Consider the following 18,357-nt stretch of genomic DNA (forward strand, 5'->3'; position numbering starts at 1 on the left):
AAGAGGCCTCGCTGACCGGAAGTACAGCGAGAGCCTAAGCGGAAGGGGCGGGCCCGGAGCAGGCGCCAGCGACCCGGATGTGACGTCCCGGGGCGAGGCGTTGGAGTGAGTACGTGGAAGCGCGCGAGGCCTCCGCGGTGCGTAGGCCGCCTCCTTGGGCGAGGGGCGGGGCCCGCGCAGGAACGCCACGGGAAGGGGCGTGGCCGGCCGTTGCCTAGAAAGGGCGCGTCGTCCTGCTGCTCGCCGGGCTTCGCTGGGGAAGGGCTTCCGCCGCGTTTTGTCACCGTGAGTACCGAGTTTGGGGACGCTCCGAGGGACTCGGAGCTCGAGGAGCTCGTTTGGGCCGGGGAGGAGCGGCGGGGACTAATCGCCGGTGTTAGAGTGCTACCTAGTTTGCAGGAGGCCGTCTCATAAATTACAATTGTATTTGGAGGAGGCAGCTTAGGCAAAAAGCGTATGTTCTGGGAGCTGAATACAGGACTGGGATTTCTAATCCCTGCTCTTTACCTCCCGGCCCTCTGACGGTAGCCTGGATGCTTAAACTCTCTGCCTTAGTGTAAAGAGTCAAACCATTACATGAATTCATTATCGGAAAAGGCACCTAGAAGAGTGGCCGGCACGTGGTAAGTAAGCACGAGCTAAATTTCGGTTTAATTAAAACAAACATCTGTTCTGTACCCCTTCCCAGGCCCCTTCCACCAATAAGTGGTCATTGTTTCTATTATACTGATTAGGGATTTAAGGATCCATCAACAGCAAAGTTACTGATTTGTCTATGACCAACATGGCGTTTCTTGCTGTATATATTCTCCCATTCCATTCGTCAGGTGTTTATTTTTCTTTATTTCTTTTTTTTTGTTTTTTTAGAAAAAGGCAGGGGTGGGCTTCAGGCTCTCGAAGATTAATACGGGAGTTTTATGAGAAGGAAAAAAACAGGCAAGGTAGGTTAGGAGTGAGGCCTGGTCTTGAGTGAGGGTGTGGTAGGACATGTTAAAGGAGAGACAGATGTGCTATGGCCTGGGGCGCCCAAAGCTCCTGACAAAGGAATGGAGGCCAGAGGTTACAGTCTTAACTTCATCGAGACTGGGGAGACTACACTCCTGAGGAATAGGCCAGAAACAAATATATTATTTCATTGGTGAGCGAAGTTAAAATTGACAGTGAAAATTTGGCAGTGAAAAATGTATGTTCTGTGTTCTTGAACAGGTAATAGCTCTCCTTTAAACGAACCTCAGAGCTGGTAACCTAGCTCACCAGTAGAGTTTGTTCAAGGCCCAGGGTTGATGCCTCGGGGTTGACTGCAGGGGTGGGTGTGGAAAGGAAGTGGACACCACACCCGTACAGACCATCTTCTTTCTTCATAAGATAACAATACAATAATACAAATAAACAGGAAAGAAGGAGTAAGGTTAAAATCTCAGTACTGTATGAGAGGTTTGTGAGGGAGGAAAGGGGAAATGGTGTAAGTATAATCTCACAAAAGACAAGTAATGGTTAAAATCAGTGCAATATCACTTTGGTTTTCTTGTTTGTTTGTTGTTTTTTGGTTTTTTGAGACAGGGTTTCTCTGTATTGCTTTGGAGCTTGTCCTTTAACTAGCTCTGTAGACCAGGCTGGCCTCAAACTCACAGAGATCTGCCTGCCTCTGCCTCCAGAGTGCTGGAACTAAAGGCATGGGCCACCAATGCTCAGTGCAATATCACTTTTAATCACAATTAAATATCACCAAACAGATGAAATATTAAAAGTATAGCAATGCTAGAAATTGTTATGCACTGTGAGTGGAAATGTAACCGGGGCAGCCACTTTAGAGAGAGCCGAACATGTAATAAAATAGAAGGTGTGTGTATATTATATAATACATATATGTGGCCTGCTAGTTTCATTTTTTTTTTTTTTTAAGTGATCTATGTCTTAATGTGTGAGTGTTCTGTTTGCGTGTTTGCCTATATGCCAGAAGAGGGCATCAGATCTCAATACAGATGGTTGTGAGCCACCATGTGGTTCCTGGGAATTGAACTCAGAACCTCTGGAAGAGCAGTCAATGCTAACCTCTGAGCCATCTCTCCAGTCCCGCTTTTCATAATTTCATGCCATACTGTACATATACATAGAGTATTTGCTTTAGAGCAGTGATTCTTAGAGTATCTTCTGAAGACCCATGGAGGCTTCTGAAAATCTTTCAGAGGGCTTGTAGTTATTTGAGGCTGGATTTTTCATGATGTGTTTCAATCAAAACAGCATTCCATAGCAGATAGAAGGAGGGTGAGCACTTAGGGTTTTCTATGAAACTAAACTTATAAAAATATAAAACAGTGTCTTTCCCATCCTTTTCCCTTTATGCCTCATGCTCAAATATATTGCCTTTGTATAATGGGTTGAGTTGTATACCTTCAGACACAATTCCAAGACCTCATTCCTGTCCCTGTGGATAATACTTTATTTGGAAGTAGGATCCCCACAAGAGATTATCCTAAATTTAGAGTGAGCCCTAAATACAGTGAATGGTGACCTGATATAAGACAAGATTAAAGGCATATAGAAGAACATAAAAGCACACACATAGGTTGGAGTGATACGCGCACATGACCATGTTGCTTATCTTCCCATAGAAGTTCCTCAGCACAGTGGAGTTAAGATTTGGGCTTGTAAGCCTGGTATTGTGGGCCAGTATTTTAAATCCACATTTGTAAGGCTTTGTGTAACAAAATTGAAATTGAAGGTAATGAGAAGAAACTTGATGCCTTTTTTAGAAAACCTCATTGTCCCAACAGTCCTGTGGCCACCAGGTGGTGCTGTTTACTTTTCAGACCCCTCCACAGGCGCAGAAGCTCTCTCATTCTGCTTTCTGAGGTTTATAGAAGTAAGGCAGCAGAAACAGTTGAGCAGAATTAGCTAAAGACACCAGACCAACAAAAGGGAGAATGAAGAGTGAACGGGTAATGGATATAAAACGCCAGCAACTGCTTCTAGAGAGTCATGTTAGGAATTTAAGCTTTTTCCTAGAGCAGTGGAGAATGGTCAAAGACACTGAACCCCCAAAAGGACATAGAGTTCTGTTGTTAAAAAGACTGCTCTGGCTGCCATTAGAAGATTAGATTAGAAGTATATAAATATGGAAGTAAGATTAATCTATAAAAGAAAAGGTCCTTAGCAAAAGGAATATGTCAGTGGTTTGACTAGGTGGCTGATGTATGGTGTGTCTGCTGATGCAAGGTGACTGGTAGGGTGGAGAGTTTTAAGAGTCAGCTCAGAGGCTGTAAAAGACTAGGCAGCTGTGACTGCGTGTGGGAAGGGGGCCCTGGGAGAACACAATGGGGCAGTACCAGGTGGACACATAAGACGCTGGGATGTCCTTTCAGTGGAGAGCAAAAAAACAGTCCTTTCATCTATGAATGATCATCTCTATCTTCTAGACACCATGTTAGTGTCTCATGGTTTTGCTCAGGGTACTTTCCTCCATTTTATATGAGACACTTTATTTGTTCCATTTCTATGTAAGACAGCATTATTTGTCCATTTTATATAAGACAACTTTCTTCTTGCTCTTCTGTATTTGGCATATAATAAACATTGTAGAATGATAGAGAAGATAAGTAATGATTGTGTAAATGTAATACACCAAAATCTTGCTCTTTTATTTTTGATGTACATGGTAGTGCTATTTTAACCATTGTAAATATTGGGCTTTTGTAGCATGCATGTTTCAAACACTATATTTACCAGGTTATCTTCTGTCACGTGTGATTATCTTTTTTATTTAAAGTGCCATGTGTCTTGGAAAGCAAGCTGAACTGATAGTGTTAAGTATGTATTCTAGGTAGGAAGCAATTGAAAAGTATCTCAGTTCTTGGGCCTAACTGGGGTTTACATGAGATGTCTTGTGCATCCAAGAACATTGGAAAGAATAATAATAATGTATTTTAGCCTCATATAGGCTCTAGGGTAGTGACAGCTTTATATGAGAGACATAATTCAGAAGAGCCCAATTAAGAGTGTCCTTTGAAAGGCCACTGTATATATTGTTAACTACACATTCCAATTTCCTCTTTAGGTCTGATTAACTTCTGCTTTCATAGTTGTCAGAGTTACATTTCTAAGTAACTATTTTGGAATGTCCTCACTCCACTGGATTTGGAGCCAGTTCATGTTCATTCATATATTCATGCTTCCCCACTCCCCAGAAGAAACTTAGGGCTCTGGGCATGTTAGACAAACTTTAACATTGAGCTTCATCCTTCCCCTAGGGAGTTCATTCTTAATTCAGCATTTCTCGCCTTACTAAAGACAGCTCATAAAGTGTATTAAGTAGTTCCAGTGTGTTCCCCATCAGTCTAATTACAGACAAATTCTTTCAATAGTTCCAGTGCACTCCCAACCAATCTAATTGTCGATACTTAAGAGTCTTCTGGGCTGCAGTGAGGGAAATGTTGGGTAGAGGTGTTGCTAGGAGGTAGGTAGGTGATAGATACACTGATGAAAAAGCAGGGTATGTGGGGCGGGGCCAGATCATTTAGATGCCTTCAAGGCAATTTTGGGATCCTAGTGTATACCCTGCCCCCTTCTTCCTTCTTGGTCATGAAGTCAACAATTATGCTTTCTTGTGGTAGACCAAATCAGTGGTACCAGCCTCTGATATGTGAACTGAAACCTTCAAAACTGAGCCCCCAAAACATAACCCTAAATTAGTTATTTTAAGTGTTTTCTTGTAGCTACAGAAAGCTAACATAATATCGGAGCCTGCAAGAACAGTTTACCGCACCACCCAGGAGCCACATTGCTTTTTTGTTTCAGTTTTTATGTTTCTTGAATTCTCTGTGTTGCAATTTAAATATCTGTTGGTCAGGATATTTTTTTTTTTCTTGTGTTTAAGGGAAGAAATCACATCTTAAACCACAACCATCAGCAGAGAGATTAAATTGGAAGTGGGTCAAAACTATAAATTCTCAAACTCCCAGTGGCATAGTTCCCAAAGGTACCATGCCTCCCCAGGCAGTGCCACTAACCTGGGACTGAGTGTTTCAAGTATGTGAGCATGTAAGAGATGTTTCCCAGTCAGCCCATACATTACACAAGGCAACCATAAAATGATAGGTCTAACCCATGTGTCAAAGGTAAGCCTGGTTCAGTGTTTCTACTGTGTAGGTCTCTGGGATTGAACTCCAGTGGACAGGCTTGGAAACTAGGGCCTTTCCTCACTAAGCCCTCTCACCAGTCCCAGTTGGTTTTTTAAAAAAGGACATTACTAACAGCTCTGTGAAGTTCAGGTTGCTTTTGTGGTGCTGCCCTCTCACATGCTAGGCAAACCCTGAAACACTGAGCTACACCCTGCCCAGCACTGTTCTTTTCCTATGAAGGGTTCATAGTACCCACATCAGCTCTAAGAATGAATGGCAACCATAGGGAAGCAAAACACAGAAAGACACATACCTCTCTCAGCGTAAACAAACAACTGACAGTGTTTTTAAATGCATGGAGAAATTAAGATTGTAAAACTAGTAATAGTAAAGCCAGAGTTTGAAGCCATATTTAATACTGGGATTCTGCACTCTTTATTCTTAAATTTTCTGAAAACTAAGGAGTTGAAATGGGGGTATGCTTTATTTACATTGACACCATTACACTCAAAGTCCTCTGTTCTTGGCTGAAACATTCCCCTAGTCCCTGGTTCTCTCCATGTCAACCAGGCTGGCTTGAGACTCAAACTCATGATACTCCTACCTCAGCCTTCCAAGTGCTGGAATTATAGGCATGTGCCTGTACACTGAGCTACTTAAATGTTTCATTTCAATAGGCCCAATTTAATTATTTGTAAAAAAAAAAAAAAAAAAAAAATCGGGATGTTAGCTTTTTTTCATACTTTGTTACTCATTCTACAGTAGTCAGCATAAACCTCCCATATTTTTGTTGAATGTTCTTGCCATCAAATCCTGCAAGAATGATTAGAGCGGCTTAGATGGCTGCTGTGCAGAGTAAGTTTGTGTTGCATCTAAGGTGGGTTACCCAGTCAGTGGGCAACTGCTTTTACTATAAGTTTGAAGTCAGCATGCTTTGGTCTGAAGTAAGATGACACCTTAGCTCTCAAATTTAGCAGCGCAAAAAATGACTGAGACAAGCCCCAGGAAAGGGCAGTCAGGGTGTTACTGGAAGAAGGCAAGTGGTCCATGGACACCGCCTCTCATGTTACTGTACTTAATACCAAATCTAGAATTGTAGTATCTGAGCATGTTCACATTTCTAGCACAACTGGTAAAGGAAAGCCAGCTTCCCCAACTCACACTTGATCTTACTGACTTAACTTATGCTAATTGTATAGATTGAAAGAATTCTGTTAATACACGAACATCTCTTTTATCAATAGTTAGGTTGGGCATCTTTTGCTATTTTCTGGCCCCTCAGTGTTGTTGCTGTGAACAGTATGATGTCCTTATTTTCTCAAGATGTGTTTACTTGGCTCTTCTTGATCCCTGGACGAACAAATTGAATAAGACTCTGGTCTTTGCCCCTTAGGTTCCTCCACACTAGTTGAGGGGATAAACTGCACAAGCAAATGTTCTGAATGCTAAGGGTCAAAGATAAAACAAAGTTCTCTATTTAGCTATCATAGTCCTTCCCATTGCCAAGTGGAGACATAAGAAACAAACATTTCTGTCCCAAGTCACACACAGTTGTGCAGAGAGTTCCCATAACATAAAGCAGACACCAAGGCATGGGATAATATGGACAATGTGTAGAGTACTATGACAGCAAGTCAGAGACAATAAGTTTACATCCCTAATGTGAACATGTTTTTATTAGAAATAGCATGATACCATGAAAAGAAAATTGGGAAATGATCACACCATTGATTGGTTTTCCATTGTAGTCACTTTCCAACAATGTGATACTAAAAAATTTTGTTCATAATGTCACAAATAATAATGTGAATAATGGTAGACATAACCTCGTGTGGGGCCTAGAGATCTACATATTGTGTATATATGAAAAAAGCTTAAATCATTAGCTGTATATCAAATGCATTTGTACCAAGGTTTCAGTTTCCTTTGTAGAAATTGACAGATGGATCAATCATATGAATATGGAAAGATCTCAAACAGCAAAAAAGGAAACAAAAACCTCAACAATAAAATTTAGTGTCACACCTCATAATTTTTAAATTTACTGCAGAAATTTACACAGCGTGTGGTACTGGCATCAGGATAGACTTACGAATCCACAGAGAGCCCAGAATTCAGAGGCTGAGATTGAAACTTCACAGTTACAGGCAGTTAGGCCAAAAACAGAAGTGTCAACAAGGGTGTCAGAATTTCTTCCCAAACATCTTAACCTTGCACCAGTTATTGTTCCCACTTTCACTAAATACAAAATTCTATTGCTTATAGTCCTAGAGAATGGTACTCTTCTCTTGGCTGTCCTGGAATTCACTCTATAGGCTAGGCTGGCATCAAACTCCCACCTGTCTCTGCCCCCCAAGTGTTACAGGCATACACCGCCACCACCTCACAGAGTACTGCACTATTCTTTATGGTGTAGTTTGCTATTGAATGTTTATAAATGTTCCTTCTCTTCTAATTTACTCAATTTGACTACACTGTCTTTTCCCTTAGTGAATTAGGGGAATTTGATACTTTGATTAGCTCCAGAAATCAAAGCAGAATCTTTGAAACAGCATCAGACCCTAGATTGTGTTGTGCAATATTTGAGGAATATAGGGAGAAATGGGCACTGTTGCTCAACTGTCACTACTGATGACCTGGAATGACAAGGTATTAAGAAATCAAGTAGCTGTGGGACTTGATATCATCTTGTGTGGGTTATTCTGATGGTACCCTAGAGAGCATAAGTAGAGAAAAGGAGACAAGAAACAGCCAGACTTCATGAATAGCCATGGCTATAAATATATTTTATTGCTGTAGTTGTAGGACAGTATGACTGAGCACTATGCTTAGGATCTAACTACAGAGTTGTAAGGATTATATAGCACCAATTAACCCTCATATGCATGTGATTGCTTATGGTAATGAAAGGGCACTTTGAGGAAATGAGTGGGATACTACCCTGAATCACAGAATGGAGGTATACTTAATAGCAAAGGGCCAGTGTATCACACCCAGGTTTCACTAATCTCACATGGGTTCCATCTCCATGAAGCAGTTGAAGTGCTAAAAGTGGAAGAGACTGTTGATGTGATTCTGAGGAAGCATGCCTATAGGAGGCTCTGTACATTGTGGTATGTGCCTTAAATCAGCAGCTGAATTAAGTAGTAACAGAGAAAATGTTCTTGCACAAATGTACTAGGCCATAAAGTCAGACAACGAATTTCTAGGAATTGGTAACACACAATTTGTTTTTCAATAATTGTAAACCATAAAAAGGAAGCAGGAAAATTTGTTTGGGATTAAAAACAGATGACAGAAAATTCACCAATATAACTTTGGGAAGAAGAAATAAAGTACAGAGCTTGAAAAGCCAGTGAGAAAATTATCTATAGATTTTATTTGTAAAACCCAAACTTCTTTGTCGTCCTCCCTAAACCCACTACCAATAGGAATTTTGAGTTTAGTAAAAGTACTGGACATCTCTATATAAATATCAGAATACTCAAATATTTAAATGACATTTTTGGGTAATGCAAATAATAAAAAAATCTAGAAATAAAATGCAAAAAAATCAAATGAGAACTTTAAAATATCTCTACATAAAGGGAGTAATCTAACATTTGAAGACATTTAGATTAAATTAAATGTTAATCCTATCCAGTTGGTCTGTGAATGGCATTTGATTCCAGTCAATATTTCAGTAGGTTTTCTATTTGTGGAAATTGGCAGTCTGATTTTAAAATGTATGTAGTGCTGCAGAATTCTAAACTAGCCAGGTGAATCTCACAGAAGAAAACAAGATTCTGAGGACACGGACTACACATCTCAAGATGTGTCATAAAGCTACATTCAAATAGATTGATATAGGGACAAATTACTTCAGTATGGAGAATAGAATGAAACTTAAACCTCTATTATACATATAAACTAGTATTAGTGAGAATGAGGCAGGAGGATCATAAGTTCCAGGCAAGCCTTAACTACATAGCAAGACCCAGACTGAAAAGGTGGGAGGAGGCAGGCATTGTATGTAAAGTCCCCTAAAGAACTGGAAAATCCCCAGAGGCTGGGGAGATAGCTCATTTGGGAAAGTGTTTTCTATGCAAGCATAAGGCCTTGAGCTCCATCCCCAGCACTTTGGGCTTACTCTCCCAGCATGCCTGGCACTGGGGAGCAGAGACAAGAAGAGGATCCCTGGGACATGCTCACAAGCTTTTCCTGCTGAATCCATGAGCTTCAGGTTCAGTGAGAGATGGAGAGGGATTGAGGAAGACATCCAGTGGTGACCTCTGGCCTCCACATGAACATGTTTGTATGTGCATGTGTTGCCTCTTAACACACAAATACATGTACACAGACACATAAAAGTATTCAAACCTGAAACAAAAGCATAAATTTATCAAAAGGAGACAATATTTAAATTTTTAATAAACTGTCAAGAATATCTGTTCTGGGTATTTTGTCAGAAGCAGAGATGGGCATGTTTATGTCATTATACAATGTCAGAATTTATTGAATACAATAAATAGCCCACATTAGTTTTATTTGATGTAAGAAATTCAGATTTGCTTGATAGCTGATCACGGATAATTATTAGTTTCTTTTATTCCAACCTTAATTACTAATATTAACTCCCAGATCACACTCTGTTCCTCACTATATCTGAATGGGTTGCGGAATCTTCGTTAAGGAAGGTTCAGAGAGGCTGTCCTGAAAGCAGAGAGCTACTGCAGGACAGGCCTAAAGGGGGCGCCAGACCACAGTGTGAGAACAGCAGATACAGCTCTGGGAGGCAGGCCATTCAGGAGGCATTTGAAGTGGTCGAGTGTCAGCTAGGAGAAGCTGTGCTGGAGCTGGTGTCCTGGATTAGTTGTGACAGGTGACCAAGGGGTTAGTCATGATGCTGCTACATTTGGCCTCTGGGTGCACCTTCTGGTTCAATCCCAGGAAGGGCAGTTCCATCTTTGTGCTTGGTAAGCTCATGTGTCTTGTACTCTGATAGGTTTCATTATTTGTTGGCACAAAATATCAGTTTGTGTTTCATTTGTGCTAGCAGATGATGGTGTTTACTTGTGTAAACAAGATGTGGTGCCATTTTTTTCTTGGCACTTACACTGAAAATGGAGTAGCTCAGGTCAAGGCTATTGCTTCATTAGACAGAGCAAGCCATGGGTGGGCAGAGGTTGGAAGTCAATATTCCAAACAACATAGTGCAATCCAGAACTGGCCCGGCCTGCCTGTTCTCCACAGTGACTTAATATTTACATGGAACTTTTACTAATAAAAGTATTTTTGTTTTTGCAGCTAGCAGAAGCCAGGACTCTGGAACACTGTTTTCTGCCTGTGGATCTTCTATACTTACAATTTACCAGAGCTCTCCAGCAGCTACACAGTTGCTTCAGATCTCCACTGTTAGATACTTCCTGCTGCCCATCCTAGTAGTAGCTCCTGGGAAGGAGTCACAGCCAACAATCCGAGCCTTCTCCCACTCCGACTCCTGTAGTTGCCCTTACCATCATGCCGAAGAATAAAGGTAAAGGAGGCAAAAACAGGCGCAGAGGTAAAAATGAGAATGAATCTGAAAAAAGAGAGTTGGTGTTTAAAGAAGATGGGCAAGAATATGCACAGGTGATCAAAATGCTGGGAAATGGACGGTTGGAAGCAATGTGTTTCGATGGTGTAAGAAGGCTATGCCACATCAGAGGAAAGTTGAGAAAAAAGGTTTGGATAAATACCTCAGACATTATATTGATTGGTCTACGAGACTATCAAGATAACAAAGCTGATGTAATCTTGAAGTATAATGCAGATGAAGCGAGAAGTCTGAAGGCATATGGAGAACTTCCAGAACATGCTAAAATCAATGAAACAGACACATTTGGTCCAGGGGATGATGATGAAATCCAGTTTGATGATATTGGAGATGATGATGAAGATATTGATGATATCTAAGCTGAACTAAGCATGTTACATTCCAAGTTTTCTGAAGATAGTTCTGCATGCTTAGGATCTTGACCTTCGGCTGTTGAGTAAAACTTCTTTTAGCCTGAGTATGACTTGTTAAAGCAGATTGATGTATTTTTAATTTTAAAAGCATTATATTTCTTTGAAAACCAAAGATGTTGAGTTCTCTGAAATGTTAACATTTTATTCTTCTAGATGTAATTGAACGTAGGGATACAGCAGTGTGCACTGTTGAGACCGCCTTTCCATCTATGATGTTCATTTCTGGCATGTGTGTTTTGTGTCAGTAGTTCTGTGGGGTGAGCATCATGAGCCGAAGTGTGCCCTAGTTCCCACACATCTGCTTCTGGCCCCGTGTCCTAGTCATCTGGCTCTGCTTTGACACTTGAGTCATTTACAGATACTATTAGTCTGCATTTGGAGACAGGTAGAATGCAGCTCTTTTTGTATTTATGGAACCATGCCATTTTATAGTTTTCATGTTCTATACATTCATTTTAGCCTTTATGTTGTTGCCACCCATAAATAGGTACTTCACAGTGCAGTTTTTAAATTACATGGCTAGCAATTTTGAGTTTAAAAAAATTAGTCATTGCAGAAATTAAACACATAGGTGATAATCAATTATTTTTACTTTAGAAATTTAATAGTTGACACTGTTTATATGTAATTTTTACTTTTCTAATGCATACTCAAAAATAGAAAGTGAAAATTGAAAGAAATAAATATGTTTTGATACTTGCATAGAGAAATTTCAAAGAAGGTGATTGTTAATAGCACATAACATTTTTTACTTTGCAAAGTAGACTGGGTACAAAAATCATTTTCAAAAAGTTAGCTACTGTATTGAGGCTTTGAATAATTTAATTGCTGTGTGTAGATTAAAGTTAATTACATAATTGTATAAATGAAGTTTTCCTTAAACTAAGCTTAGGTTAAAGGGAAAGGAACCATAGCTTAATGAAAAGGCAGTTTCTATTTTCTGAAAATAGAGTCCAGAAGTAGAAACACAATAAAAATATGTTGGTATGAAAATTCTTTTTCTTTTTTAATGTGTTCATTATATCTCTGGTATATAACAAAAAATAAATGACTAGATGATTTCTAGTTCATCATGAGAGACTTTATTTGAGAAAAGCTTAGTGTTTGCTCATTTAAGTGATGCTGGTATTGGTTTAACCCTTGCTGCTTAAGAAGTATCAATTTTGTCTATCATCTTAGGATGACTTCTTTTTAAAGAATACTTCCTTTCTCAGGCTTTGTTCCAGACACCTGTAAATATTCACCTTTTTTTTTTTTTTCCCCAGTTAGGCCATAATAATGTAGCTTAAGAAAATTTCCCATTCAGACAGAAAGAAAAGCAAACACAATTTTCTTAATCATTGATGGGTGCATCTCTTTAGATGGATATGCAGTTCTTTGTAAAGGCTAATTTTTATAAAGTAAAGCTAGACACGGTGACAGATTAGAGGCATTATCCTTTTCCCCAAATGGACAGTGTGTCCTCTAGAAAGAACATGTTACTGGTGCTTTACATTGTTCTACACAGCATATCTATTAACAGATTTATCCCGTCACCACTGTAAATTTTTAATACAGGAAGAAAACTTGGTCATGTATCAGCAGTCAAGAGGCTGTCTCAAGTTAGGAGGTGAGAACTAGCCCCTGAAGGTGTCCTCAAACCTAACTGTCACAGCTGTCCAACATATACACACAGCAGCACTTGAGGCTTTAGTATCAAATCTTGTTCATTTTGAGCCATCAAAGACAAACACTGAGGTTACATTCACATTTCCTGTCTCCTGGTTGTCAGTATCTCTACATTTTCTCTAACTACACCAGAAAAAGGAATGATTCTTTTTTTAACATGAATGATTTGTGGTGTTTATTGGAAGTAAATGTTGATATCAGTGTTAGAATTAAAATTGTCTGCAGTGAAAAATATTTAAGTATTTCCCAAAACTTTGTCACACCACATTCCTGCCTCCTGGATGTCACTCTCTCAAAAAGCCTGTGACTCTTAGCTTTCCTCAGTTTCCCTAGCTGGCCACAGTGGAAATTCCAAACTGTCCCTGTAGATCATTAATCAGATATTGTAGCTTCAGGGTTCCTCATGCTTTTTGTGTCATGTTTTCAGACCACAGAAACAATTCACACAGCTCATATGCTAGGATGTATTATGGTGTCTATCATAATACAGGCAAACCATGTGAAATACTTAGATCTACCCTGCTCTGCTCACCTTAGGATTTAAAGCTTGTTTCTGAATAATAGCTCAAACATGAACAGTGTGCTCTTAGTTGGCAACTTTGTATTCTTGTGTAATATCTTACTCCTAATACCTCCAATTTATCCATATCCACTTTGAAGTGCCCAGTTTTCTATATCCACTTAGCTGGTACATTGCTCTGCTTCTGTTTAACAAAAACGCTGGGATTGGTACTGTCACTACAAACACCAGTGAAACAGACACAAAATTAAATCTTGAAAGTTGTCTTTTACTCAGAGCGCTGGCAGTTTTGAGAAGGAAGTGGATTAAGACCTTAAAAGAACTGCATCTCCAAGGCAGTAGCTGTTCCTGGGAGAGCTGGACATAAAAAGCAGTTGATCATTTCAGAGCCGGCCTCCCATCTGGTCAGGTGACCAGCCATGTCCTTTGTTGTGTTGATTCCTCCTTCCTGGCTTCTTTCTCTCATCCTCTGAACATCCAGGCTGAATTTGCTGTCTGCTAGTGTCAACCTTGTACTTCTCCAAGACCATGTGGATCTGGGGCCGGGGAGTAGTGCAGAACAAACCAGTACAGTGTGCACATGCTAAGCTGTGAACAACATGTATGTGCAAATTCCTTCCTACAACATGAAATACAAATGTGTCCTTACAGTGTAGAATACTTAAGAGCCCTATCGCTCCCTCTTATTCTGTCACTTGAATTTTTGTCTTCATGTGTTTGTGTTCTGTTATGTCCTCAAAACCACAGCCAAGGATCCACACTACCCTATTTCTCCTCTGGTCTTACACAAAGGTGAGTTATATTGGAAAAGATCATCATCAACCACATGGCAAAAGTGCCTCCTAACCCTGCCCCTGTTTAGCAAAGGACTGTGTTTCTGATTTTACTGAGCAAATGGGAGTCATTGCACAGTAAATGACTTTCTGACCCTCCAGCCGCCTACAGCTGCGCCTGTCACTTTTCATACTATCCCAGGGAGAGACGTCTTTTCTCCTAAAAAGGACTCTCTTCACACAAGTTTTTCATCTTTTCCCATGACCCAACCTAGAGATAATTAGTCATCCTCTCCCTTAACTTGCTTTTAGTTGGTTCAACCTTAGTGAATATTTAATGGACATACACATATGAGGAATAGCAAAATAAACCTAAGCCCCATGCTGACTAGCTTTATGTCAAATTGACACAAGCTAGTTGTGTGAAAACATCTTCAGGGATGGCTGCCACTCAAAAGATGGGTAACTCCTCATCTCATCTCTGTAACTCACCATCTCTTACATTCCAGACACAGGTGTTTTTCAAGGCAAAAATCCTGCATGGATAAGTTGAAGGTTGAAGGCTGGACCCTAAATGCCTGAGAGTCATAGTTGCCAATGTCTTCAGAAGAGTTAGGGTTATTTTCCTAAACAGGTGTGAGAAGAATACTTGACACTTAGTAACAATCAAACAAGATGGAGCATAGGTAAAACTAGGACAGGAAGTTGAGACTCAAGAAGAATAGCAAATGAAAGTTATTTATGAGCAGGAAGCGTATTTGTTTGCCATTATTTGTGTCACTTGGTGCCACTTCTCTGTCATCTTAAGTCTTCACAAGACTTTGCTTTGGGGAATTTCGGCTCTGCATTGCCTGAAGATATCGCAGGAAGAAAGTGTTCGTGAGACTGAACCTGAACACTGCATGCAGCCCCTGTATAGACAGAAATTAGAGAAGGGGTTTGGATTTCCAGAAGACCATGAATGGGGCTGTCCTAGTCAGGTTTCAGTTGCTGTGTTGAAACACTATAACCAAAAGCAAGTTGGGGATAAAAGGGTTTGTTTGGCTTACTCTTGCACATCATAGTCCATCATTGAAGGAAGTCAGGACAGGAACTCAGGCTGGGCAGGAGCTGAAGCAGAGGCCATGGAAGGGTGCTGCTTACTGGCTTGCTCCTCATGGCTTGCTTAGCCTGCTTTCTTAGAGAACCCGGGACCACCAGCCTAGAGATGGCCCCAACTACAGTCAGCTGAGCCTCCTTTAATCACTGATTAAAATGCCCTACAGTTAAATCTTAGGGAGGTGTTTTCTCAGTTGAGGTTCCCTCCTTTCAGACAACTAGCTTGAGTCAAGTTGACACAAAACTAGACAGCATGGGGCTTAGGTTGATTTTTGCCATTCCTCACAAAATGAACTAAAAGTGGGCCCCTATGGCGGTGCTGTACACTTAGGCAATCAAATGATGGACCACAGACAGCCCTTAAAGCAAGACTTGCCAAGCACTCATGGCATCTGAGGACCCCTTTCAATCAGGGGACTCATCCCTATAGGTCCCTAATGTATGGTTTTACAGCTGTATTTTCCTAAGTAAATACCTAAGGGTTCCCAAATAGAGTTCTCAGAATCAAAAATGAGCCACTTGCTGGAGTTTACTGGAAAAGCATGTAACTGCTGCTGAATGCTACAAAATAACCAAAGTGCTATGGGCAGAAAGCAGAGCTTCCATCATTCTCAGGCTGAACAGTTATTTTCGTCGTCAGCACCAGCCCATGAGGGTCATGGTTTCAATCGCTGCTATCCTTGAAATGATCAATGTGATGTCATTTTTATAGATATTTGTGCCTATAGAATGTTGTGTTCTACAGAATTGCCACATTGTTACTGTTTTTCTTCTGGCTCTCCAGTCTGTTAGCACCAACTTCTTTCCTCCTACAGATAGGGAAACTTCTTGGTTAGGTAAGCATCCATGCTGAAGTTCAACAATTGAAAAGACTAGTAAGTGCGAACATTTCGGCAATGCCTCGGTTAGATTTTTCCGTGTGTCTCTCCCATGGCTCAGTGTGTGCTAGAAAGGGAAGGCTGTGTTCAGTTTGACTCAGGAAAAGCTGGCAACGTCATTCCAGTGCATCTTCCTTGTGCTCCCTAGGGTTAACAGGTCATCACCTGTTTTAGCCATTCAAGTCTTCTTCTTCTTCTTCTTCTTTTTTTTTTTTTTTTGTTTTAATCAGCTAAAAAAATGGTGACTGTTGGGACTCTTTTCAATGAACCAACTTTCAGACTTGTTGGTTATCCATTCTCAGCATCATTAATTTCCACTCTTACCTTTACTATTTCTTCTAGTGTGAATTTAGTTTTCTCTTATACGCCTTAAAGTACTCCACTGATGTGAGGTGGTTTGGGTGGTTTTTGTTGGTGTAGATGAGATTTTATTCTTAATGCAGGCATTTACAGACATTAATTTCCCTTGAAGGATTACTGGGATGGCTTTCCACAAGTCTGAGTGTTTATATCTTCATTTTTAATCATCTGGAAGAGTCCCCTTATGGCTTTCTTTTTTAACCCACTGACCTCGAACACACAGATCCTCCTGAGTCTGCCTCCCAAGTGCTGGGACTAAGGATGTACACCACCACACCTGGTTCCTCTGCTGTTAATTTCTAAGCTCATTAAATCCTGATTAAGAAAGTCAGTTTTCCCATCTTTTTGACCATGTTGGAGTTTGTTTCGTGGTGTCAAAAATGGCTTCTAGTAAAGGAATCTTCATGGGTGCTTAAGAGCATATATTGCACTGCTGTGTGGTAGGTCTAGCCCAAGTTCAGTGTTGTCCAGGGCTCCTTGATTGGCTAAGCTGTTTGATTTATTGTTTGAACTTTATCATTTACAGAACACGTGTGCATCGGCATACCTGTCTTGATTCTCTGAATCCCAATTCCTGGTGGCAGTAGAGTGCTGTAGGAAAAGAACCCCGAGCTTAGGGAACCTACATTTTTGAAAAGGCCCAGTAAGTCCACCTGGCCTTTGTTCCAGATGGAGACATCTTGTTTACTGGAGAGTAAATACATCTGTCTTTTGATCTAAGGAAAAATATCATCTAAGACTTCGTCACAAATGTTCTTGAAGGGGGTTCAGAACAGAGGTGGTTCTGCAAGACAGAGAGGAAAGAGGCCCCCAGAATTGTCTGCAGTCAGTGAAGAGAAATACAGATCTTTTCCCCCTTTAGTTACTACCTTGTCTCAATCAGTGTGGGCTGTTCTTAAGAATGTGGTAAAGTGGGTAGCTTAAACATCAGAAATTCACTTCTTACAGCCATCAAGGCATTAATTCTAAGATCAATGAGTTGGCTACATCTGTTCCTGCTGAGAGCCCTTTGTTTGCATATAGGCTGCTTAGCTGCTTGTTCAGATGCCAAAGAGAGAATCTCTCTCATTACAAGGGTGTGGGTTCTGTTCATGAGGGGTTCAGCCTCATGATCTACCTTCTAAATGCCCATGCCTGTGTCCACTTGGAAAGGGGCTTTAATGTAGGAATTGGGGGCGGGCATGCGTAGCACACCGCTGTTCTGTTTTCCACAGCAGAATAGCTCAGTATCTCCATTTATCACCACTCAGGGACTTAGAACTCAGTGTCCTATGAATCATACTTCTACTCCACATTCCACCAATCAATCTACATCCCCAGCCCAATTTCTCATTTTCAATGGGATTGTAAGATTTCTGTGAGATGCTGTATGTGAATGCTTTTTGTTTTAGTAAACACTCAGCAAATAAGAACAATGGCTATTATATATATATTTGCATAAGGGACAAGAGTAATTAATCCCAGAGTAATTTAATATTATACCTGTGCCCTAATCCACAAGAGCTGCAAAAGTTTTGGCGAGCCCTGGCTAGGAAATAACATTCTTTTAAAGACTTGAGATGTTTTGTAAAGAGTACAGGTGGTGATCCATGCACAAATATGTTGGCAACACTCTGAAAAGGAGGTTGGGGACAGGCCCAGGGTGAGCCCAGTGCACTCACTGTGCTGTGCTCCTCTGCAGTGTCCCTGACCCTGACCTCCTTTGTCACTGCTGTGTCAATGGGCACTTGCTAAGGTTTCTCATGAGGAATGGAAAACTCAGTGCAGAAACACCTCACCTTACAGTCCATGGCAGGTCAAGAGCACAGCCCCACAGTGAAGTCCATATGTACACTGGGCAGGAGGAAACGGACAGTTGGAATCTCTGTTTAAAGGCAGTAAGGTATACCAAGCTGACAATTAAACAATCATTGAATAGGGAGGGATTGTTCTAGACACTGGACATGAGCTCCTGA

General features: G+C 40.6%; 1 protein-coding gene across 2 annotated transcripts; it reads left to right on the top strand.

The window, feature by feature from the left end:
* The first annotated feature begins 123 nt into the window (after positions 1-123).
* On the top strand, positions 124-12,173 carry LOC127234213 (eukaryotic translation initiation factor 1A). Of its 2 annotated transcripts, none has more exons than XM_051201050.1 (2): positions 124-285; positions 10,404-12,173. In XM_051201050.1, the coding sequence occupies exon 2, from the start codon at positions 10,617-10,619 to the stop codon at positions 11,049-11,051; it is 435 nt and encodes a 144-aa protein (XP_051057007.1). In that variant the 5' UTR covers positions 124-285; positions 10,404-10,616; the 3' UTR covers positions 11,052-12,173. The 2 variants fall into 2 exon arrangements, with proteins under 2 accessions (XP_051057007.1, XP_051057008.1); XM_051201051.1 differs by lacking the exon at positions 124-285 and adding an exon at positions 351-623.
* Positions 12,174-18,357: the final 6,184 nt, after the last annotated feature.

Source organism: Phodopus roborovskii, unplaced genomic scaffold (assembly GCF_943737965.1).
Source record: "Phodopus roborovskii unplaced genomic scaffold, PHOROB, whole genome shotgun sequence".
Classification (NCBI taxonomy): Eukaryota; Metazoa; Chordata; class Mammalia; order Rodentia; family Cricetidae; genus Phodopus; species Phodopus roborovskii.

What these genes read in the sequence shown, in the direction of transcription:
- LOC127234213 (XM_051201050.1), top strand. Translation starts at nt 10,617, where the DNA reads ATGCCGAAGAATAAAGGTAAAGGAGGCAAAAACAGGCGCAGAGGTAAA.